Raw genomic sequence first — 25,935 nt, 5'->3', positions numbered from 1 at the left:
TCCCCAAGATAAAATCATATCACTGGGACTGCTCACCAGTTCACAGTAGGGCACTGACTTGTATTTGCCACCTACAAAGCCAGACCCCACCCTACACAAGCAGTGAAGTGCAATGGGAAATATCAACTGTCCTTGAGAAGAGAGTTATCCAGGTCCTCCATCAATAAGGCAAGTTATTGGATACTGTTAAAAGAATATCACAGGCTAAAAAAAGCCTGTATGTCAAGACTTACCAAATGACACCCACTTTCCAGTCTTCTTCCTTTCGGTAAGACTGTTGAAAGCTTGAGCCCTTATTGTAAGGGTTCATCACCATAAGCATGCAGATCACCCAGTCATGCTTTTCACCCATGCGTCCAACATAATAGTCTTAGGATAGTACTAGAACTTTTTATTTCTGATCCTCATAAATAAAACAGTTTTTTTTTTCAGATATCTCTGCAACCATTACTGTATGGTATTGCAGGCAAACATATACTTTTCCTGGAGAGTATACAAGACAACACACAGAACACATTCACTGTTAACCTACAGGTTTCGGAGATGGTCATTATGGTCATGTTTTCCCTGCAAAAATTTTCAGTTCTAAAATTATTACTATCCTATATTTACATGTTATTGACAATCTCTTCTCAGCCGGGAACGCCAGAGAGACTGTGACTTGCAGAGTAGTTTTGGGACACAGATTCAGATCTTTTGTCTGCTTTATCAAATTTAACCACAGAAACTTTGTATCAAAGAAGCACAAGGCTTGTAAATTAGGCAAATAATGAGCAAGACAGTGGTAATTCCAGTTACTCTTATTTTTTCAAAGGTAAAATGATGATTCATAAAGAATTTGATAAATCAGTGCCATGGTTTAAGCAGCCCAAACCAGCACATTCCTAGACAATTGTTTAAATTTTATTAGCAAAGCCTGAATGACTTGAATTAGCCTTAATACTATTCCTGAAGTTATGTATATTATGGATACTGTAATTTCCTTTCTTTCAAATATTAAAACATTTCACATTATCACTGCAGATGGTGAATCATTTAAGATTTCAACAGTTCCTCTTAACTGATGTTCTTATAATTTTAGAGTAGCTTCAGAAAAATGTTTCCAAACTTGCAACATTTACAAATTACATGCTATATATGTATGTATGTGTGGTTGATTGATTTATTTATTCATTTAGTTAGTTGTTTAGTTTGTTCATTAGTTAGTTAGTTATTATGTATATGTTATGACATTTTAAACAAGTGTGTTTTGTGTGACTTATTTCTTGGTAGATAATGAACACATCATCACATGAGTCTAACTCATGAGTAAAACCTCTAATACATTGCCAAATTGACAAAAGTTACCTTTCAAAATTTATAGCTGCTAGTAGTAAGAGTTAGAAACAGTTAAGTCATTTATGGTTAAATCTATAATGCATATATTATGGAATGATGTGTTGAGCAGTATGTCTTCTTCTGGAAGCTGTACTGTACACTTTTTGGAAAAAGTATCATAATACTGCTCTTGTGAAAACTGAGATTAGTACATAATCTGAACACCTTTTCAAAAATTGTTTATTGTTTTGCAGATCATTCTCTTTCACACAATATAATGTTTTGGTTTGCATTTCTTTGGCCTGTGTCATGCCAAATACTCATATAAAATGTTAAATCTTCCTCATATGCAAGTCAACAATTTACTAGGCACAATTTACTAGGCAATATCAAATTAGGACAAAACCTTATCTGAGTCCTGTGAAAGAAATGCTGAATTTTTTTCTTTAAAATTTGGTGTTTCAGAGATTTTTCCTTAACATCCTGGTGCTGAGATGATGGACTGATTATCCAGAACAGGCACAAGGTGTGCCGAAGATCCAACGCATCAACCTCCCCAAACACAGACTCCCAAGAGCCAAGAAAAGTTTTCACAGGTGATCCAAAATGCCACTTTGAGTTCTAAATGACAACAGCTTTATTTGACAAAAAACATGTATGTATTTCCCTCACTAAAGCTGGCACAGCATATTTATATGTCACCCATCACCCTGATATCTCAAAACTTTTAAAATTCTGTCTTCACTACATGTACTCTCTTCCTTGCCATGGAGTAAGAATCTCAGCTATAGAGAGTAAATAACAACTTGGTCACAGCTCAGTTCCTAGGGTAGGAAATGTGGTGAACATGCTGAAGAAAGTGGAAAGAAATAATTACGTTGTTTTTTAGCAAATTAATTCTTAATGGAATTACTTTAATTATTGTATTCTCAGTCCCGTTCTGAGATCTTTGTTCCCAGATTCAGTAACCAGAAGGTAATTAAGAAAGGAGGAGACAACTTTGCCACACTTCTATGCTAAGTCACTTTATATTCAGTTTCAGACCAGTACCTTCTCAGGCCAGTGTGTATGCTACTTAAATATTGAGGCAGTGCTTACTGGCCTGAAAGAGACAGAGAGTTTTACATCAATCTTTCTGTCGAGCTCTCCACCTCATGTCTTCACCATGCACCCCTGCATAAGCTTTCTTGTAGATTTTGAATCAAATTATGTAGGAAGCTGAATGTCATACAACTGCAGATCTGAGCCCTCTATCATATTTACTTGGAATTTTCTGAAAAAACTACACAGTCTGCAGCCAAAGATTTGAATGCATTCCTATAGCTTATTACGGATGTGATGGACAGAACTGCTGATATGCAGGGGCATGGTTGGCGGGAAGGTGGAGGATGCCAGCAGAGCTGAGGGGCCAGCAGCTGCATCTCGGACAACTTTTCACCTCAGTGGCCCCAAACCCTGACAGTGGCTGGTTCAAGAAACTAGACCTTAACACTTTTCTACATCTTCTTGCTCAGAAAAGGGAGGATACACTCTGCAAGGTTAAGACATCTCCAGACAACAAGGGAAACTTATTTTGGCACTGAGCAACCTGTATTCTTAAGGGATGCAATCATATTTCTTTCTGACATATATGGGGTTGGATGGGTTACAGTACCACAGGCCATTCCCTGTATTCCCTGCAGCTGTTTTCCTCTACTTATGTGTCAGAAGCTTTACAGCCTATCTGTCATGTTATAAAATATTATCTAGTCACTCATTTGCTTATATTTAGTTTTACCCTGTAGCATTTTTTGTATTCCTGGCCTTTTCTTTCATTTTGCTAGTGGCAAGTCACTATTAAATTATACATAAGTTTACTTAAGTTCTTTGTTTACATTACATTTGGAGATCAGAGAGTGAAAAGGAGTTTTTAACGATGATTCAGTCCATTCAACTTCCCCTTGGTTTACCAGCCGGGATGATTCACAATTCTCCATTAAGCATAATGAAACCCACAGTCTCAAGGGCAGCAAATAATGTTCTTGTGCTTGTTGAGAACAGTTTTCTGAAGGCAAGACTTTTCAGTCTCCTTCTCTAATATTTAAATGTCACATCGCTCTGTCCATGCCCACGAGGACAGACAGCGATTGTGAGGGGTCAACACAGAAGAAAAAGTGGGTGACAGGAAAATCCAAGGGTCCTTTATTTTGCCGCAGTAGCAGGAGCACTCAAAATACAGCTGAACACTAGGACCTCCAACAAGGGGCAATCCCAACCTATACACACTATTATGGAACATTCTAGCAACATTCTAACCAATCACAATGGTGATGTAACCCATGTTAACATAGTAACTCCCATGATCCCATAGGAACAAACTTTAACCCTCACAAAATTGAAACTGTGTCCCACAATTCAGGGTATTGCTTTCTGCCACCTTGGGCTGACCCCAGCTACGGCTGGCTTGGTGACCTGGCCTGGCCACTGGACCTCCACATTTAAAACTATATTAAGATCTGATCTGGCCAAACTTGCATCAAAGCATGAGGCCAAATTAATACAACTATTATGTGGGGCATTTATCTGCACAGCAGGGTAAGAATCACTGCAGCTGAAATAACAGACTGGAAAAAAAATTATTTTAGGAAAACATAAGTTAAATCCAATAATCAATTCAATTCAATAATCAAGCCACAGAAAAAAATTATACTTATCAGCTTTAACACTACTTGATACTTAAAAGTGATGAGCAGTAGTCACTGAATCCAAATAAAATTTGATCCTAAGATCAGGAATCCATTTTTATCTGTATATTTGCTTCCAAAAAGGTAACTTCATGTGAGAGATACCTCTGGAAACTCAAGTGTTCAGACGCTGTATGTCCAGCTAAGATAAAACTCAGCATCCGAATTAATTTTTCTTTTCTCTCCTCTTTTTTTTTTTTTTAAAGATGTTTCATGCATACCTGTTTTTATACCACCTTATCTGTTATGCTTTCTTACTCACCCTTTTATTTCCTTCATAAAGTTTATATACATTTATAACAGCTCTTACTTAAATACCACTGTTACTACTGTGAAGATGCGTGGGAGATCCTTGCTGCCACCACACCATTCCTGCTGCCTCTTTGTTAAACCCTTTCCCTGGATATTAAGTGTGTCTGTTGTTTCTTTACATGATAACTCTCTGAAACACACGATGCCTCTTCCTCTGTGTTGGTAGGGCTTTTAGTTTAACTGGGTTTTAGGCCCTATTATCACAAACAATAATTAACAGTGTAACAGTGTAAGGCAACCCATATGTTCAAAAAGGTTTGAAAGCAGCCAGCATCAAGTTTCAAACTATTACCAGAATTTTGCACACTCTTCCTCAAATGCATCTTTAATGTCAATTGTCAAATACAGTCTTCGACTGATCTTTAACAGCACAGTTTGCTATGCCAACAAAGTGCCATAGTAGTCACACGTACTAGTTCTCTTTGTGGCTCTAAAGAAGAAGTCCATTTTTAACATGGGCTCATACTATTCCTGAAGAGCACAATGGCCTAATGTAATTGAAAAAGATATACACAAGCTCTAATCTGCTTTGACTTCACGGGATGGAGCAAATACTAGTTATAAGATCACAGTAATTACAAGATAATGGGCATAGTAATTAGTATTATCAACGATGCTAGTTAATGGCAATATTAGTCACTCCAGAATACAATCTTCATGTCTTTTCTTTGTCATTGGCATCTTGTAATCAATTAAAAGATGGCTTGTAAATGGAGTTTATTAATTGTGAGCAGTCTAGACACCACTTGTTAGACTGAGTTTTGTTCTCCTCTCAATGTTTCAAGTACTCCTTACATACAGCAACTGCTCCAAATAACTGCCACTGCTGTCAGGCACAAGTATTTTCTGAATCCAAATAAAATTTGATCCTAAGATCAGGAATCCATTTTTATCTGTATATTTGCTTCCAAAAAGGTAACTTCATGTGAGAGATACCTCTGGAAACTCAAGTGTTCAGACGCTGTATGTCCAGCTAAGATAAAACTCAGCATCCGAATTAATTTTTCTTTTCTCTCCTCTTTTTTTTTTTTTTAAAGATGTTTCATGCATACCTGTTTTTATACCACCTTATCTGTTATGCTTTCTTACTCACCCTTTTATTTCCTTCATAAAGTTTATATACATTTATAACAGCTCTTACTTAAATACCACTGTTACTACTGTGAAGATGCGTGGGAGATCCTTGCTGCCACCACACCATTCCTGCTGCCTCTTTGTTAAACCCTTTCCCTGGATATTAAGTGTGTCTGTTGTTTCTTTACATGATAACTCTCTGAAACACACGATGCCTCTTCCTCTGTGTTGGTAGGGCTTTTAGTTTAACTGGGTTTTAGGCCCTATTACCACAAACAATAATTAACAGTGTAACAGTGTAAGGCAACCCATATGTTCAAAAAGGTTTGAAAGCAGCCAGCATCAAGTTTCAAACTATTACCAGAATTTTGCACACTCTTCCTCAAATGCATCTTTAATGTCAATTGTCAAATACAGTCTTCGACTGATCTTTAACAGCACAGTTTGCTATGCCAACAAAATGCCATAGTCACACATACTAGTTCTCTTTGTGGCTCTAAAGAAGAAGTCCATTTTTAACATGGGCTCATACTATTCCTGAAGAGCACAATGGCCTAATGTAATTGAAAAAGATATACACAAGCTCTAATCTGCTTTGACTTCACGGGATGGAGCAAATACTAGTTATAAGATCACAGTAATTACAAGATAATGGGCATAGTAACTAGTATTATCAACGATGCTAGTTAATGGCAATATTAGTCACTCCAGAATACAATCTTCATGTCTTTTCTTTGTCATTGGCATCTTGTAATCAATTAAAAGATGGCTTGTAAATGGAGTTTATTAATTGTGAGCAGTCTAGACACCACTTGTTAGACTGAGTTTTGTTCTCCTCTCAATGTTTCAAGTACTCCTTACATACAGCAACTGCTCCAAATAACTGCCACTGCTGTCAGGCACAAGTATTTTGGCACCAAAATACTAGTGATTAATTCTTTTTTAAAGTATTCAGCAATTACTTTCAGTATTTTTTAGTTTTAGGACTTGTCTGAAGTACGATTGTTAAAGGTGTTAAATATAAATAGTCTTGAAATATTGCCTGAATAAGCTGTTATAACATACCCCTTTAGGTAATCTTTAGTTTCACAGTAATATTAGTAACTACAGTAATATTTTTACACTAAGCTGTTCTTTTTAGTAACAAATAAAATTCATTAATGAATCACAAGCAGATAACTACTTGGCTTATGTTTAATGTCAAATAAAACAAGCCTCCAATATTCATAAATATCAGTCTATCCATTGTTCATTTGACAAGAGCAATCCACAGTGATTTATTGTAAATGGGAAGGACATTGATAATGTGCCATGCTGTATGGATATGGATAGATGGTATTTGTCAAAGAACAGCTCTTTCAAGAAATAAGCAGATTTCAGGTAAATACAGAGCAAGAAACAGGTTGGTTTATCCTCATGATGACATTCCGGTTTATTTTCTTTAGGTTATAATGGTGCGTTCTCTCAGTCCCTGGAAAAGCTGTCATGTTTGCAAGTAAAAGTGAGAATAGTCAACAATTATGGCAATCCACAGATCTTTAACAAAGTGCAGTTAAATTAAAGAGCTCTGTACATCACTATTACCTCAGTAGGAAACTTGAACCATATTGTGCAGTGAAAACAACAAAAAAAAACCCTCAAAGGTTGCTGCAGTGCAGCATTTGCTTAAGCCTATGGTTTTCCTGGTCAGAAAAACAATAGATTTTGTTTCTAGTATTTGCAAAGTAATGTGTAGTTTCATTGTTTATATCTACAGATCTATATATATGTATCTACATATCTTCTCAAAATGAACTATCACAATAGTGGTTTTATCTGGATTCAGGACACCTAACCAAAGTGGCATATTGATGTTAGACTCGGCCTTCCCTTGGTTACTGCACATAGACCTAGTCAGAAAGTCTTTCTGGAGTACGGGTAGTGCAGATGCAATCCTGAAACAGAAGACCCTCTACTGGATCTGGCTGTGTCAGAGATATTTTCTATTATGTTCCTGCCAGTGTCAGTATGTTCCAATGACTTAGGAAAGATTGAGATTTCTGGCAGGTTTGGATGCTTTAAAAACCATTTCCATCAGACCTGCTCTAAATAAGTTTGCAATTCACAAGGGCAAGTAGGTATCCAAATGTCATACAGGCTCCAGAGTCCAGTATTTGTGCTCCTACATTTTCTGCTAACAGGCATTTGCTACCAAAAACTAGGAAAAAGAACTCCTTAACACAAGTGTAGCATTAAGAAGCAGGCATTCTTTATCCAGCCAGATGCACAAAGGCATATCTTCTCCAGAAATCATGCATGCTGAGTACAGAAAAAGTTCCTGTTTGTATACTATTCTTTACACACATATTCTTTGGTTTTCTGGGAATAAACATACATTGATAATGATTTCCCTGAAATCACTGACATATGTTCTTTCCCCTCTCTGCATGTGTTCTTCTGTCCTGGGGGTCTCTTCTGGGCTCCCTGGTGGTCAGCAACCCCAAAGCCATACCTGACTACGTGGTAGTAAAATTTGGCACAGCAGAGCTGGCTGCTTTCCAGTTGTTGTTCCTACAGAATAAGCATTATGTGGTTCCACAGGCCAGTGGTTTTTGAAGAGTAAGCATTGTATTAGCTCACCTGGTGCAAACAATTTTTCATCTGACAACATTTTCACAAAACTAAGCCAAATCCTTCTCCTCGGGATGATTTTCAAAGCACATTCACAAATTCCCTGCCTAGCATCATTTGTCCAGTGGGGACAGGAAGTCCCTGTAATTCAAGGATAACAGCAATTGCTTGATGGGAGAGAAATTTGTTTGCTATTTCTGCTGGTTAGCAAGGATCTGAATCCAAATTTCCCGCCACCCTTGAAAATGCCCTAGAAAATGCAACTGGAAGTTCTGGGAGAGACTTCCAATTTTTGCTGTCAGTGGTTTTTCCATATTGCATAAGTAATTAAATGTTCATGGGGCTGTTTCAGCCCTCAAAATGACTGGAAATGTTTAATGTCTCTTCATTTTACTAGCAGGAGTAACAGAACAATTTCCCACTGCGGTGCACCCTTGGAACCTGCACCCAACCACCCTGTCATACGGAATCAGCTAACCAGTGATTAACTGCCTCAAGAGCTTAATCATCCATTGCCAATCTAAATGACTGAATTAAGTGTCTAATCACACACATGATGTAAAAATAAATGCTTTTATTTATGCTCTAAGCAGAGGCTACTGGGATTTTGGCTGCCTGCAGATCAGTCCCATGGCCCCACCTCAGCGTGCAAACAAAACGCTGCACGTTTTGTTTGGAGACACAAAACGCGTGTGTCTCCACGTGGGTATTTCAATGTGCCCACCAGGGCTGGTGAAAATGGCTGGGCAATCCCGACACTGAACATCACCACCAGCGCCTGCACCAGTACAATTCCTGCCCTCCCCCTCTTCCCCCACACCAAGGGAGGGGGAAATTCAGAGAATCACAAAATAGGGTTGGAAGGGACCTCTGGAAATGATCCAATCCAACCACTCTCTCAGGTAGGGTCACTTACAGCAGGTTACATAGGAACCCACATCCATGTGGGTTTTGAGTATTTCCAGAGAGGGAAACCCTCCGTCTCCAGCACAACCTGTTCCAGTGTTCACCTTCAATTTAAAATAAATTCTTCCTTATGTTGAAGTGAATTTTTTAATGTTTACGGCCACTGTTGCTTTTGTTTATGACCTCTTCCTGTTGCTCCTTGTCTCTCTTTTCGTGAGGAGCCCAGAACGAGACACAGCACTCCAGACGCGGCCTCACGAGGGCCGAGTGGACGGCCAGCACCACCTCCCGCAACCTTCTACACTCCTTCCCGCGCACCGCCGGATACCCTCGGCCCTTCTGGCCACACGGGCGCTGCCGGCTGATGGGCAACGTCTCATATGCACCAAATCAGCCTGCAGCTGGGGAGGCAGGCCAGCTCTGCGGACGGCACCCTTGTCACACACGCCCGCCTGCCGCTCCGGGCCGGCNGGGGAGCTGAGGGCGGCGCGGCGCCGGGCGCGGGTGGGCGGCGGCAGCGACGGCAGCAGCAGCTCGGGTGCCTGGGCGGGGGACGGCGTGTCCCTGTGTGTCCCCGCACACGCCCCGGGAGCCGGCGCGCAGGCGGGGCAGTGGCCGCCGCTGTAAGTGTTCCTTCCTTGTCCGTCGCCCCCCCGGCCCCGTGCTTGCGGCCGGGTCCCGCCGCGCTCGGCCGGCCGGGCCGGCATCCCCGTCCCGCAGCGCTTCCCGCCGCTCCGCCACGCCTCGGGCGAGGGGGGCGCTGCTGGAAGTGACAAAATTTACCGTCCCTGCCTTTCCTGACAGGCTAAATGGCTGCGCCCAGAGAGCAGCGGAGGGGGCGCAGTGCGGGAGTGTGCTGCTGTCCTTTTCCAAGCAGCTTGGGTCGATGGCCTTCTTGTAGGCTGCTGAAAGAACTTTAAACGTGGATGTGTCCGACCCTCTCAAATCTCTTCCACTCGTTGTCCTCTTTACAGTGGAAATATGTAGGTACCCTATGTTAATGAGTGGTGGCCTGTAATTCATCTGAGGATCTCAGCTTAGTTGTATGTTAGGTCCTTTACTCAGGATAATGGTTAGGTTGCAGAGATCTAGCTAAATGGCTGAGATGGCTTGCCAGTGTCAACATTGGAAAGACTTTTTCTGATTCCAGCCTTAAAGATTTTGTTCTTTGACTTTATAGTATTATTCATTAACTACAGCTGCCTTAAGTTGAAAACAGTCATTCTGTTCCAGCACAGATTTTATTTGGGTGATTCCTGTGTATGAATATCGTCAGACATGCATGCTCCATGTCCTGAATGTCAGTCACACACAACCTTTCCTTTTGTATTTTGAGTGGAAATGAAATCCAAGGTAGTTCCTCTTTAATGCTGTTCTGTGTCTCTATAGAATCACTCGCTTGGAGGGACCACTGAAGATTATCTAGTCCTTGCTCAAGCTGGGTTAGGTATAGCAAATTACCCAGGCCCATGTCCACCTTGAAATCATTTTGTAAAATAAAAACTGGAAAATTCTGTCCTTACACAAGTGTTGGTCATGGGGTTTGTTTTGTTTATTGGGGTTGTTGTTATTTTGTTATTTAATTTTGGTTTGTTTTTATTTTTGGGGTTTTTTTTGTTTGTTTGTTTTTGTGGTTTTTTTTTGTTTGTTTGTTTTTTGTTGTTTTTGGTTTTCTTTTTTTGTGTGTGTTTTTTTGGTTTTGTTTTTGTTTTGGGGTGGGTTTTTTTGTTTTTTTGGGGGGGTGGGTTTTTCTTAATAAAGTAATGGTAAAATTGGAGGTTGAAAATTGTAAAACACATATTTGGTCTCTCTTTAAGTATTTGGTCATTATTATAATACAAATAATTGTCAGTGAAGTAAAGATGGGTTAAAGGTAATATCAGGATACTCTTCCTAGCTCCTCTACAGTTGTAAGTTATGCTTCTTTTTCAGTCTTGAGTGTTTTTCTTTGGGAATTAGTATTTTGGGGGCAGAAGAGGACTTTTTAAAAATTTCTCATCTTATTTAAGCTGGAAGATGGAGTTTTCTTTCTTAGCTTGTCATTTCAGCTCATAGAAATAAATTTCCCTTGCTGCTAACTTGCTGCTGTAGCTGGTAAAGAATGTCTTCCATTATACTCGTTATTCCTATAGTTCTCAGACTTAAAAGGAGATTTCTGGAATGGTACCAATTGTTTTATCAAGGGATATCAGTGATTGAATTAATTTTCACATCAAAGCCTCATTACAGAATGTTTTTCTTGTGATGCAGAGTGAGGTCTGTAAGCTCTCTTCTGTGGATTGTTTTATAGTAGTTTAACATAGTGTTTCTGTTAGTTTGTTTAAGCCTTACTTTCATCTATAGAACCCATTCTTGCCTCTAAAAAGGCTTAGGATCTCTTAGGTATTTGTCTTATATGTGTGTGGGGAACAAGAGTTTGTAATTACCAACCAAAAATAATGTATACATATTCGTTTGTATTTAAAGAGTAAAATCATTGTTGATGCTAGTGGTCAAAACTGAGTTCTTAGTAAGATCTTAGTGTCTTATATTGTGTGGAAAATGTATAAACCTGGATTTGGAAGAAGCTGCCTTCAAAGCAGTTTAAAGGGCATTAGTTACAAACCTCTTCTGATTATTTAAGAGAATGTTTATCCAAAAGGCACTTCTTTCTCATTTTTAAGTTTCTTTAAATGTTAAGTAGAGGGCATTACAGCCTTAATTCTAACACCTGCTTGTTGAAAGCAATTGAATTGGCTTTTTTGTACAGATGAAGAAAATCATGCTTGGCTGAAGGTGAAGAGAGTCCAAACATGGCTTTATTTTGCTTGAATAAAAAGCTGGTGCTGTGTCTGAATATTGGCCAGTGGCATGTAGGGAAAGTCTGTCTCACTGAAATTCTTCTACACCTTTTGAAGAATACTGTGAGTGCATAACACAATCAAGTTCTCTGTGCTTTGGAGATTCTTGTTTGTGGATCAGGATATTAGCTTCCATTACCAGCTCAGGTGCATGTGGCAGGCTGTGTGCTCAAGTGGCTGTGCATGGACATAGCTATCTCTGCTGACTGTTGATCAAAGCAGATGATTTTGGCAGGATCTTCAAACAGGATTAGCATAAATTGGTAGGGTTCTTCTGACCATCCTTAGTTTGCTAGAAAATTAAATTTGCATAAATTTCTATGGAGTTCCTTAAATGGACTGTTATTTCTGGGAATGAGTTTGGGTGAGGTGTGAAAAACAGAAAAGCTGAGATGGAAATGGGCACTGTCTTAGGGATTGATGCCTGATACTTGTGTCAGCATTTGTGTGTTACTTTGTGTGACTCTGACTTTGCACAGTAAATAATAGTGGTATGGTTTGTAAGGCATTAACCGGTTTATGTATTCAAATATTTGCAACAACTCCAACTTGGGAGTTTTCCAGGGCTTGATAGATATCAGCTACAGATATGTAACTGCTTGGATTCATTGGAGACTTGATCCTCTACTATACTACTATCTTTTCATTCATTTTTGCTTTCTCAGATTTTGGAAATGCATGAAAAATGACAGGTGCAGTTGTGCTCTGAAACAAGACGTATTTTGTGTATGCTTCATGTTTGGTGTATGCCTTCATGACAAAATGCAGGACTGTTTTCGGCGGCTGTGCTTTCTGCTTGCCTTTCACAGTTGTGTAAGCCATGACAGTGTCACGTGTAAGATAATCCCTCGCTAGCTGGTGTAGCAGGAGTGCAGTGAAATTAGTCATATGCTTGGAAAGGGAGTAGATAATTCAGTATAGTGAATTCATTCTTGACAGTGTGTTTCTAGCTCCTGACACTATAAAATGAAGTCATCTCTAATGACCATGCATCTTCTGTTTTTCAAGGTTTGGGGTTTTTTTTAGGTTTGTAAGCAAGCCTTTCACTTTCTTCCACCTAGTAGTGCCTCTGATGGACGTTTCAGCAAGTTCAGAGGCTTTTCTAATTTTCTTATCGGATTATTACTGTTAGAGTGGAGTTAGACTGGAGTAGTTAGCTATCAGCATTTAAAATAAGAGCTTCTTGGATTAATGAAATATTAATATCAGATATCATAATTGATTACTCTAGTTTTTAATGTGCTGATTACAAGTTCAACTAGACTCCTTTGTATAGTAGTTCTCCTCCTCCCCTTCTCTTTCAATTGGTTCACCAATTGAAATGTGTATTCAGCTGTCCCTGGGTTATTATTTTTTCCTCAACTTTCACTGGACAGAATTATATTTTGAAGTTCTTCCCTCTTTATTTCCTTTTTGCTTTTCACTTTAAATCCTGAGACTATGAGTTACAGTATATTGCCAATCAAAAATAAACTTCCCTCCCCACCCCTAGACATTTTTAGGAAGCTTAGTCTTGTCTACTTTGCAACTGTGTTTTATGTTGCCTGGAAACTTTTTTTTTCTCATATTTGCTTTCAGAGACCTGTGTCTAATTCAGAACTCCTTTGTATAGTAGTTCTCCTCCTCCCCTTCTCTTTCAATTGGTTCACCAATTGAAATGTGTATTCAGCTGTCCCTGGGTTATTATTTTTTCCTCAACTTTCACTGGACAGAATTATATTTTGAAGTTCTTCCCTCTTTATTTCCTTTTTGCTTTTCACTTTAAATCCTGAGACTATGAGTTACAGTATATTGCCAATCAAAAATAAACTTCCCTCCCCACACCTAGACATTTTTAGGAAGCTTAGTCTTGTCTACTTTGCAACTGTGTTTTATGTTGCCTGGAAACTTTTTTTTCCCTCATATTTGCTTTCAGAGACCTGTGTCTCTAATTCAGGCTGATGCTTTTTGTATTGAGTGGAAAACAATGTTATACAAATATAATTCCCCAAAGGGTCATATCTCTCCTGTTGCCTATTCTTCGTGTCTTTTATGCAATTCTATTATGTGCTGCTGATCAAGATTGACTTTACTAATGTTGGCCACCATCTGCTGTTATTGCTTATTCTTTTGTGAACATCTGTCTTCTAAAATATTAAAACATAAAACCAAATAATCAGTTTTTCTTGTAATTTTATTACTTAGAAAATGTATTTAAAAAGTACATTTAATAAGGAAGATCCATTGAATTTAAGGTCTATCTTTGAAATATACTAGTAATATTTTACATCTCTTTGTGTGAAAGAAATATGACATGAAACACTGTTTATGACATGAGCACCAGGACTTTGTAGCAGCATTACAGTTTCTAATTTCTTTTTTTCCATGCCTGGAGTTCAGTGAGTGAACCTCCTTTGAGGTTCACTAGCTGAACCTCAAAGGAGGTGAAATGCATTAATTGCACAGAGATGAAAATGAGATACTCATATTATGGGTATATTATAGCAAAAAATATTACAGAAGACAATGTCAATTAAGAGATGTATTTGAAAAAAAAGATGTCTAAAAATGTGTCTTTTCTGTGAAGCCAATATCTTGATATATGTGTAAGATAGTGAACGACTTATCGTACCAAATTCAAAGAATATTTCTCAGAACAGCATATTTATGAAACAGTAGTAAAAGATGTACTGTTTGCATACACAAAGCTCAAATATGTACAGAGAGCTTACAAGGTGTACAGCAAGGGTTTTGCTTCAGAAGGTGAGGTAACATGTTTCCTGTAATATATCAACTCCATGATTAGCATTTTTTCTCATAACCTATGAAGGAAAAATGAAAAAAATACAGAATGAATGACAAATGCTAGACTGAATTAGTTATGTGATTGTGCACAGTTTGGGAGTTAAGTTTTTTGCACTCCATCTCAGTCTGTATTGTCAAAAAAAATGTAGGAAATAATTATTCTTCCTTTGTAGGAAAGAATCCTTCATTTGTTTGCCTAGGTTTGACTTGAAGATTTGTATTGCGTTGCAGCTCCTGTTGATTCTGCCTAGGATTTTGATAGGCTGTATTTTAGTACCAGCAGTACCACCAGTATTTTACTACCAGCAGTAGTAATCATGTTGGAGGGATAATAATACTATGATTTATTTACAATTTTTGGGAAGACATGTTTGAAGAAAAGACACCATGAAGTTAATATTTATTCAAATGCAGTTGGAATCAAATGGTAAATAAAATCATTATTTACAGGCTGTTCAGTTAAACCCCCCAAATTATCATGTATTTATGAAAAGACATCACAGTCTATACAAAGAAGAGAATGGGGTTTACATAATTGATAAGGTTGCACAGCTACCTTTTTCCTCCTCACCAGTCCCTAGTCATTACAACCTTTTTATTTTATGAGTGCACACACACTTTCTCTGTATATTATCTCCGTGGTTTAGTCATGTCAGACCAATGAGGGACAGTTTATACGTAGATGCTAAATTTCAAACAAAGGATCTGTGTGTTGTTTTACAACATCATTGAACTAGCATTACTGATTGAAAGCAAATATACACACGCCTAGACTTCAAACAAATGTAACAAAATATGTACATGTAAATAATTTTGTCCTGTTCAGTTACGTGCTCTGAGAATGGTCCTTCTAAAAAATTTGTGAGAAAGTTCATTACCTTTTAGCTCTGATATTACATTTTGTTGTAATTTTTGTCCTTCTCTTTTGCTGAAGTGCATTCTTGCTTTACCTTTTTTTTTGCTTGCATTTTTTTTCACTTGTCTTTATTTCAGGTTTGCTTTAATATGATTCCTGCGTTATTTCATTGCTACAGAAGTGCATTCTTGCTTTACCTTTTTTTTTTTGCTTGCATTTTTTTTCACTTGTCTTTATTTCAGGTTTGCTTTAATATGATTCCTGTGTTATTTCATTGGTTGTGTGCGTGGTCATTCAGTGCCCTGATCTGTTACTTTTTCCTTCCTAATAAAAGGCCGTCTATTTTAGTGCCCACTGTCTATTTCAGCATCCAAATAAACAGTTCATTCCTGTATTTTCTTCTTGAATAAAACTGGTAATTTCCCAAGGTGCTTGAGGTCCAATATTTGATAAGCCAACCAGAGACCAAAGAAGAAGTAGATACCCATTTTGTCTGGGACGCAAGCATTTATCCATGTATTTGAATGTCATAAAATTAGCAGTGCTGTTCATGACAATGACAGAGAATGCTGTTTCCTGGGAGTATATTTTGGTATTCTTGTACTTAACATTGTATATATCTGTTCTTATTCTTCATTTTTTCATTTAGTGTTTCAGTTCAGTAACAAAAAAAATCATCTCTACAGAATACAAAAACCAATATATTTTTATATTTTTAGAAAATTAGCTCCGTGTAATGCCTTGGAATGCATGGAGGATAGTTGTATTTACAAGACAGCTTAGATTTTTTTGCTTGTCTTTTCTCCATGCCGCTCTAGGGAGAGGCTGCCTACATCTGCTGTACACAACCAGTCAGGACCTGGAGTATAGCAGGTAATCTTCCCTAATTGCCTTATTCCAAGGCTGGCCTCTCCTCCCTACAATTGTATTCATAGGATAGTACTTACGTTTCATAAAATATGTCAATATTCTATTACAAATATTTTCAAACTAAAAATATGTTTGTGCAAAACAGAATTTGAGTGTTAGTTAAGTGTTGTTTTTTTCCCTACCAAGTCACTCTGTTTCTTTACTCTATTACTTGACCTGCTAGCAGTCAAGAGGTTTTGGTAGTCAGAAAAAAATCAAGGTAATGTCAGGTTCAGTCTACAGCATTACACACAGACATCATAGATACATTGCTCACGTTGCCTGAATTTACTGAACTATTTCATTGAAAGAACCTTCTGATGCAAGCTTGTTGCCTCGGTATGTTTGCAGAAGTACTGAAAGATTGTTAAAAATTCAAAGGAAAGTTTTTCTCAGCTTGCTGTCAAAGACAGCCCTGAAAGAGCTGTTTCTGACAGCTAGAAAGCCACTGAGGTAGGGAGATACATGTTATATTTTTGTGCTTTGTTTGAAACTAGTTGAGGGAAATATATGGACATTTTCTTGCCCTGAGCCTTTCACGTAATGATAGTAGCTTGATAGCATGCCGTGGATTACTACAAAAACAGATACAGCAAGGGTTTGGGGAGTCTGATTCTCCTCTGTGCTCACTTTCAGAGCTATATAAAAGTTGGCTTTGGATAGTGAAGTCTATGATGAGGTGTAAAACTGTGAAATGGATTGTGCATGTCACAATGGAGTATCTGTTCTCTTAAGGCACTTAGAAGCAGGCCTGGCTGCCTACAATAATGAGTGTCACTGAAATGCCAGGGAGAGAACTGTCTGTATTTCATCCTCTGATATCTATTCCTCATCTAGAAAGCAAATAGAAAGGACTTAAGTGGGCTAAAAGTGCATGACTTTCACTCAATGGTTATAGCAAAACAGAGAATCCATGTCAGTTCAACTTTATTATGAACTTCTGCCTATGCTGCAACAAATGTTGGTGCATTTTAGTATTTTTGTGCCTTAATAGGTATTTACATATTATGTCCAGTGAAAAGACTTTGTATTCTGTAAGGCACTATTCTGAGTGTTGTAAACTTGCAGCTACAAAAATGTAATTGTATACCTCAGGTATATAAGATTTTAAAGCACTTCATGAGCAATCTCAGAGTAATACTTGGAATGCAGTCCTTGTAAATTGGCTCATTTTCTTGTAAGTGCTGATATGAGAGTGGTTGTAATGTGGACAAGCATTGTATATAGGAATTTATTACTCTAAACATTTAAGATCTATGAGGTGATTTAGACTTGTTATTTAAAATCACAGCAGAAATATATCACTATCTTTTGATACTTTTGGTTGTTTCTATTGATTTACAGAAGCTGTCTAGAAATACTTTCATTTGAGTTCTTCTCTGAAAGAACAATTCAAATGAAAGTATTTGAGTCCTTATCTGAAAAATACAGCCACTGGACCTTGACAACAAATCCTGAAGCAAGCAGATGCCATTCTAGCCTGATGCCACTGTGTGGAGATACAATCACCATTTAGCAGTACTACTGTAATAAAGTCAGCTGGACTTTAAATAGATTTAGCATCGGTGCATTTCAGAAATGGTTGTGAGATTATTTTCTTTTTTTTTTTCTTTTTAGAGTTCAAGAAGTGGATAAACTACAATTTCAATATTTTAATATTACTCAAAATTATTTTTAGCACTTGGAGACTGAATATTCTCCTGGAGTCATCATATGTCAGAATTGTCCAAGGCTGTGTGAAACTGTTGCCCAATAGGTGAACATGGAGACACAGCTAGACCCCATGAAGGATGATTTGCCTTTAATGGCAAACACTAGCTACATGCTTGTAAAGCACTATGTATTGGACTTGGATGTGGATTTTAAAAGTAAAGTTATTGAAGGCAGCATAGTTTTGTTCTTTGAGACTGGGAGCCAGTACAGGAAAACCAGCAGTGCTGGCAAAGAATGCTGCCAGTCACAGTTTGATGAAACCTGTAAAATGAGGGCATCTGAACCCTGCCACGTTCCTATGTTAAATGTTAAAATGAAATGTAATGATTTTGCTGTCAGTGGTAAAGAGGAAGCTACTTCTGATGAAAATAGTAACCATAGCAACAATGAACAGGCTTCTGGGATTTCTAGTTCAAAGGACTGCTGTGACATAGAGGATCGTGGAAACAAGGATTTTCTGCTGGTATTGGATTGCTGTGATTTATCTGTGCTAAAGGTTGAAGAGGTAGATGTTGCTGCTGTGTCAGGCATTGAAAAATTTACAAGGTCTGCCAAGCTAACTGGTGTTTCAAAGGAGCTGGAAAATCTCAGGATTCGGATTGTACATGAACTTGTGACTTTACCTGCAGATCGCTGGAAGGAACAGCTATACTATTTTACTCACTGTAGCCAGGCACCTGGCTGTGGGGAGCTTCTGTTTAGTACTGGCACCTGGAGCTTGGAGATACGGAAATCAGGAATTCAGACTCCAGCGGACTTTCCTCATGCAATAAGAATATGGTACAAAACCAAGCCAGAGGGAAGATCTGTTACATGGACTACAGATCAGAGTGGCAGGTATGTAACTGTTTGCTGAAAGCTTTGTATGCAGTAAACTTAAATAGGTGCAAAAATGGAGAATCATAAAATTGCTGAGCAACTATGAAGATGATGAGTACACTGTTCCACAGTTTTCATTTCATCCTTGGTTTGATTCCATTTGCTGTCCTGTAGAAGAACAGACAATCTCTCTGCTCGTGAAACCCTAATAGACTTGAAGATCACAGGCCTATCTTAGTGATTGTGTTTGCTCTTTTTGAGTGGGAGTAAATAACTCGTGTGTATTTCAATAAGAATGTGCAGGGAATGGGGAATTGTCATTTAGGGAAAGAAAAGGTATGAATGACAGGTTACTTTGTGCTCTTTTTGCTTCCTGGCATACACAGCATAAAGTTCAATATACATTTAATAGAATTATTTCACAATTAGTCCTTTATTTGTCATATAGGGAAAGAAACGGTCTGCATGACAGGTGACTTTGTGCTCTTTTTGCTTCCTGGCATACACAGCATAAAGTTCAATATACATAACATTTAATAGAATTACTTCACAATTAGTCTTTTATCAATATTGTAATCGACTTAGAAATACAGTCTTTTCCTGTTTAGTCTCTCATAATCAGCTTTCAAAATCTTCTTCACCTATAATGTTAAGAACATTGATGATGGCAAATGAACTGCAAACTGAAAGAAGAATTGGCATTATATTTAGCGTTAGCGAAAAGGACATGGTATTGTACTGAAATCTTCAATATAAGCCTTTTATAGAAGGGAAACTACAATGCACTCTTGACTTTTACAACTGTAATTGTTTTATTGGAATGTTGAAAGGTGGATTTTAATGGCTGTTATTTCTTTCTGATGTCTAAAAAGCAGGAACAAAGTTGGAAGATAAGGAACAAATGTGACCTGATTAAATATTGCTTTTCTTTCCCAGTCAAGAGATAAATGGTCACCTTTTATTTCAGTTATATTCATATAAAATAAGTCTTTTCACTAGCATCTGTGTTGGTGAGGAAAATGAGGCCTTTTGATTGCATATGTGGTGGTTAGGGAATTCTGCTACTAATCTGTAAGCACCATCAAGTCCCGAAATGTCTCAGTCATGTTCATTATTTCTTTCCCTTCCTTTCCTCACTCCTTGAGGAGTTATTTTTGGTATGAATTTAGGAAATGTAACTTGATATACTACCCTTATATCTGAAAATTCTGAATTTTGACTTCATGTGAAGGTAGAGCAATTGCCCATGATCACATGTCTATGTCCACCTGCCCAAATAACTAATGTTAGCAACACTCAGCTGGTATAGGACTCTATAGGACCTCTCTGTGGTTTGAGCATTTAAAAGTTTCTTTTAAGTATCTAAATCATGAACAGTTTTGACTCTTTATAAGCCTTTCACTGCAAAGCACTGTTTTTACTTTAGTGACATTTCATGGCAGTTGTACACTAATGGATGGAATTTTATGGATCAGTAATGGAGCAGAAAAAGCAGGCTTGACATGGATCCAGGAGTTTGATGTTATAAAGTAGTACAATCTGATTTATTATCAGGCCTGTGTAGGGTATTCCAAAACCTAATGCCTGTCAGAAAATAAGTTTTCATAGCATAGTCATTAGAATATTTCTTGGTATCTTTTTAAAATCAAATTCTATATGTGATGAGCCCATAAACATAGTGGTAAATCTCATATTGCCATAGGAGGATTCTTCAGATTGTTCCAAATTATGCATCCAGTGCTGTTTTTTTTTTCAGATGTCAAATTGTTTGCCAAAGGAGTCTATACTGTGGTTCCAACCCTGAGAAAAGTAAATAACAAAGTGCACACATTGTGTAACCACTTCCAATGTTTCCTGTGATTTAACACTAGTACAATGTTTTGAAATCTAGCCTATACACAATTTTATCAAGAGCTCCATTTTATTTGTTTTAAAGAATGATGTACAAAAAAGCCCCAGCTGAAACAAAGCTTTGTGGGATGAGTTTAGGCAAGATCAGATACGTAAGTACAAACATGTTATCACAGCAGGACACACTTCTGTTTATAGTAGAGGAACTGAACACATGGAATTTCAGCACTTCCCTGTCCAAGTTTTTTGGGCCAAACAAAAAAGGCAATGACAGAGCTGACTTGTGCTAATGGAAGGAGGGAAGGAGGGAAAGTATAAAGATATGACCAGGATGCCTACCAAAATACACTTGATGAAAGGGACACTTTCGACCTCTCTAAACTTGGATGCTGGTTCCTTCCATCACTGGTGTGATGACACAGGTGTATGTACAGCTGGGTCATAAGGCATGTTAGGGAACTAATCTAATTAAAAGTAAGTAGAGGGGGGAAGAGAATAGAAAGGAATAAGATGTGTTTGGAAAATACTGATGAGGTTAGTTTGGAAGGTAGAGTTATTTTCTACAAATTATAAAATATGTCATGAAAATAGATGTTTGGTTTTTCAGTGGTATGAGTTAGCATTGTTCTGTGCTCTTGGAAGCTGGAAATGTAGAAAGGGAATAAAGAATTTGGTTTTCTTCATAGGCAAGGTTTGATAAGAGTAAGATAGTCCAGAACCGTGGTAGGCCACGGATCACATCCTAAGAGGCTCTCCTCAATTGTGGGGAATCTCTACTGTTATTTTGTTTAATTTTATTCCCAGTAGTGGGAACATGGGAATATAAATATTTGACAAATTAATTAAGTATTTTGAAGTTTGTTGGATTATTCATGTGATATGCAATGACTTCTAAAGACTGACAAATTATATTAATAAAATGAAAAATAAAACAAAGAAAAATAAATAACAAAAAACCCCCCAAAAAGCACAAACAAACAAAAAACCCCATACAAACAAACAAACAAAAAACCACCAAAAAAACCCCCCCCAAAAAAAAAATCCAAACCAAAACCAAATAAAAATTAGGCAAACCCTGAGTACAAAGTAAATGGATTTGATATACCTGAAATGTGGAAGGCAGCAAGCCAATATTTGTATAAAATACAAATTGTATCCTCTGAATTAGTTGTCCTAACTTAAAGGAAGGCAGTGAGAAACATGGGTATTACTGACTGGTGTCTTTTTCAACAGTAAAACATAAACAAGAATACCTGGTTTAGTGGAATCTGATGACAGTCACTGGAACCTTGCACTTGATAGGGCAGAGTAAAAAGTTCTCGTGATTTCAATGCCAGAAAGTCCTGCTGCAAACCCCAAACAAAAAAAAAAAAAAAAAACCCCCAAAAAAACCCCAAAAAACCAAAAAAAAAAAAAAAACCAAAAAAAAAATCCAAACCAAATAAAAATTAGGCAAACCCTGAGTACAAAGTAAATGGATTTGATATACCTGAAATGTGGAAGGCAGCAAGCCATTATTTGTATAAAATACAAATTGTATCCTCTGAATTAGTTGTCCTAACTTAAAGGAAGGCAGTGAGAAACATGGGTATTACTGACTGGTGTCTTTTTCAACAGTAAAACATAAACAAGAATACCTGGTTTAGTGGAATCTGATGACAGTCACTGGAACCTTGCACTTGATAGGGCAGAGTAAAAAGTTCTCGTGATTTCAATGCCAGAAAGTCCTGCTGCTTCAACAATGTAATCTAGAGAAAGGAACATAATTTCGCATTGCGGAAATAGGGAATGTGATTTTTCAAATATCAGAAAGGGGTAGAGTTTTTGAGCTGGGCATTTTCCTTGACAAAACCTCAGACATTAGGCAAAGCAGGTTGACATGGGTGAGCCTTAGAATATGTTTCAAGTGTTTTATGGCAGGCATCTCAAGGTCTGCAGGTTTCTGTTTAGAGAACAGATTATGAACTGAACATTTGTTATTAACTTGAAGATTGTGTTAATTCATTATTATAGTGGGTAAGCTTACGTGGGAGAGGGAGATCTCCCAAGAGCTGGTTTGAACTGATTTTGTTGAGTTGTAAAGATATGTGGCCTACTGATGAGTTACAATTGCACTAATCAAATCTTCATCAGAGAGATTACTGAACAACAGACAGTCTTTGGTCTCCTCTTGGGACAAAACCAGACATTACCACAACTAGTACTTGAATTCTCCAGTAGTCTGGATGCCTGTTTGCTTGGGAGTATTTACCCATTTTTCTCATGGTCTTCTTTTTAGTTAGGACAACTGATTCAGAGGACATAATTTAAATTTTTTTACAAATATTTGTTTCTTGCCTTCTACATTTCCAGGAATATCAAATCCACTCGTTTTGTACTCAGGGTTTGCCTAATTTTTTTGTTTATTTTTATTTTTTGTTTACTTGTCATAAAGTTGTCCAGAGGAGTGACCAGAAATGTCACTCCTGTGTTTTGTGATTGTTTTGTGGATGCTTGTTCTTCCAGTGTTACAAATAACTCAATAAACATTCTGAGTTTTCTGCTTACCTTTTGCTGCATGAAATTTCCTTAATACTTGAAACCTATCATGGCAAAGGTTATGGTTGGCAAAAATATTACATAAGTAGATGATTTGAGTATTACAAGGTGATGAAAAGTTAACTGGGGTGGAAGGGATAGAAAGAGGAAAGGTAGTAGAAAGAGGAAAGGAACTGAGAAGTTTCTTGCTAGGAGAGGTAGAGATAAATTATTAAAAAAGGTCAAATACGTGTATCAATTGACAAACGCAGTCTAAACCTAATTATTTTTCTTTGCTACTCTGTCATGTGCTTAGATTGGCTGGTTTTTTTCCCTGGGTCAAATGAAGAAACTGATTGATACCAGAATAAGAATTATCTTTCTGGTCCTCTTATGTGCTGAAATTGTACTGCCTGACCCCAACAAAGACAGTTGTCAGCTGCAGTGGATATCCTAAAGTAACATTGCACAATTACCAATGCTTTAAAAAGAAATTACCACTGTAAAAGAAGTACAACAAATATCTAATTAAAGGCTTACATAATTGTTCTTCTTATAGTTTGCTTTAAAAATTTAGAACTTGTCTATTTCATTACTGCTTTTTTAGCAGACTGACATAATTGGGTATATTTAGGAAAATAATGAAGTTAATAAATATGCCTGGTAAAAATTGTATTAAAATGGGGGAGGAGTGGAAAGAAGTCCTACTTCTGAACAACAGATTATGTACCTGACCAGTCTTTCTCCACTTATCTAACTCACTTTCTACTTGGGCTTTTATGGTAGAGACTTGTGACCTTCCTCTGTGTGTATATTTTAGCATTAAAATGTCTCAGGGGAAAAAAAGCCACTGGACTAGGAGGCTTGGAACTAAGCCTGTAGGAGCAGCTTGAGTGCTAGCACTTAGCATATCTGTTCACTGAGTTTCATTTTCCCCATCTGCAAAATTGTGTTGACATTATCTGTAAAATACCTTATGGTCTGTAGGTAAAGGTGCTCTCTGAGAGCAGGTGACATAAATGTTCTTGGTAGCATCTATTCTTTGTAATGTTTATATTGTATTTGACACAGCATTATAAGATTTAGTTTAGCACTGTTCTGCTAGCCAGTTTTCTCTGTCATTGTGTCATTTCCCTGTACAGAATATGAAGATCACCTATACTGCTCCTAAGAGTGGATTGCACCAATGGCACCTGGCAAAACAGCCTTCACAGTCCATGGCAAATCATTAGGAAAATGTGTGTAGCAGCAGTCATTAATTCCACCTTTCCTTTTTCCTCTCCATGCCTTCCCATCACTTATGTGTTTTAGGGTAAATAATAATCCCAGTAGCTCTTGACTAACATTACTAGGGGGAAGCAGGTCTTCCTGGAAGGTGAAAAAACAGGTTCTTGTTTCCTGCGAACTCACTGCCATGCACTCTTTGTTTTTATGGGAGGAAAGCCAATTATTCTATGTATATCAGATGGGTTACAGATTCAGTTTTAGGAGTTTAATTTTAACTAAGTAAATTAAAAATCCATGCAGATTAGTGGTCTATTACATGTAGCTGTACATTATGTTTTAGTGTTTAAGAAATAACCACTTGGCTTTCTCTCCACTGCAGTTACCTGGACTTCACTCAATGTCTAGGTCCTACTCTATTTACTCTGGTACATGATGGGGGAAGTTAGACTGTTTTCTTTTCCTGCCTGTGTGCATTAACAATAAGGCCTACTTAAACTGCAGCTTTCATCTCTGTTTTGCTGGAAGATCAACTGGCCTGCATTAGTTAAGCCACAATAATTTAAAAGTGCTAAGACAGCTCTGGATGTGCCAGTAGCACAGATAGCAATGACAAGAGAGCAAAAATATCTTCAGAATATATTTAATCTGTGACTTTCAGTATTTCCAAGTTCTTTCTCTTTGTATAGTTTGAAGCTGGCTTTAGAGAAGGAATAATTTGAAAGGAAAAGCAGTTTGGAGGGGAGTAAATAAAATGCTAAGATCTTAGCCATTACAAAATCAGTTTTGCCCTAACAATTTCTCTCCTACTTTCTGAAGCGTTGTGATAATTTTTCAATTCAAGTGATGAAAGATACTGATCAGAATATTTTTAGCCTCAAGCATTCACATAATATTTAGCTTTAAATATTGTAGGTTTTAAAAGTTCAGTGTAGTGAAATGATGATTTCAGGATTTTCTTTCTTTTACTGGAGAAACCTATTGATTGTGGGTTTTAATATAATTTATAATTGAAAAATTAGCTTTTTTTTCCCTTAAGTGGTGTTGTTATGCACGTAATAGGAATTTAAATAATACTGCAAAATGGAACAAAATAAGTAAACCAAGAATCATTAAGTCCATCCACCAGCAACAGCAAGTTAGAAGGAGCCAATGAAAGGCCTTGTTACCTTCCCAGCTGTAGGTAAATGGCTAATAAGAAATTTACTGTCATGAAATATTGCAGCTGAAATTGGAAAGGGGTAGTAGACTGGGAGGTTCAGCTGGGGAGAGATTTAGAGTAACTGCAAAAAGGGCAGTACTACAAGGAAGATTGCTAAGTAGGAAGCAAGAAGGAGGCTGAAGCTAACAGGTTAGAAAGTAATTGTTCTTATTATATGCCATGTAGCTGAAATTCCCAAAGACAGGTGAGCTAGGGTGTACTACTTTTAAGATTAAATATAAAAATGCCAGGATTTATTGAGGCTTGGACTAAGGAAGA

The 25,935-nt window shown here is 37.5% G+C and overlaps 1 protein-coding gene across 21 annotated transcripts in view; it reads left to right on the top strand.

Annotated features, from left to right (window-relative positions):
• LOC120511946 (aminopeptidase O (putative)) overlaps positions 1 to 25,935 on the top strand; it is a 211,283-nt gene that overhangs the window by 14,192 nt on the left and 171,156 nt on the right. For 8 of the 21 annotated variants that reach the window (XR_005629876.1, XR_005629874.1, XR_005629877.1 and 5 more), the window contains exons 2-4: positions 1,783 to 1,913; positions 16,241 to 16,295; positions 17,949 to 18,881. Coding sequence is in view for 11 of the 21 variants with exons in the window: in XM_039729646.1 (XP_039585580.1) it covers positions 18,094 to 18,881 (788 nt within the window). In the remaining 10 variants the exon portion in view is untranslated. Of the gene's footprint in view, positions 1 to 1,782; positions 1,914 to 9,160; positions 9,566 to 9,746; positions 9,926 to 16,240; positions 16,296 to 17,948; positions 18,882 to 25,935 lie in introns of those variants that run through there. The other 13 variants (XM_039729647.1, XM_039729648.1, XM_039729650.1 and 10 more) reach the window with 13 other exon arrangements.

Source organism: Passer montanus, unplaced genomic scaffold, assembly GCF_014805655.1.
Source record: "Passer montanus isolate IOZ18808 unplaced genomic scaffold, ASM1480565v1 scaffold7, whole genome shotgun sequence".
Taxonomy (NCBI): domain Eukaryota; kingdom Metazoa; phylum Chordata; class Aves; order Passeriformes; family Passeridae; genus Passer; species Passer montanus.
The sequence above is the reverse complement of the archived record's forward strand: the minus strand, read 5'-3'. Positions and strand labels throughout refer to the sequence as shown.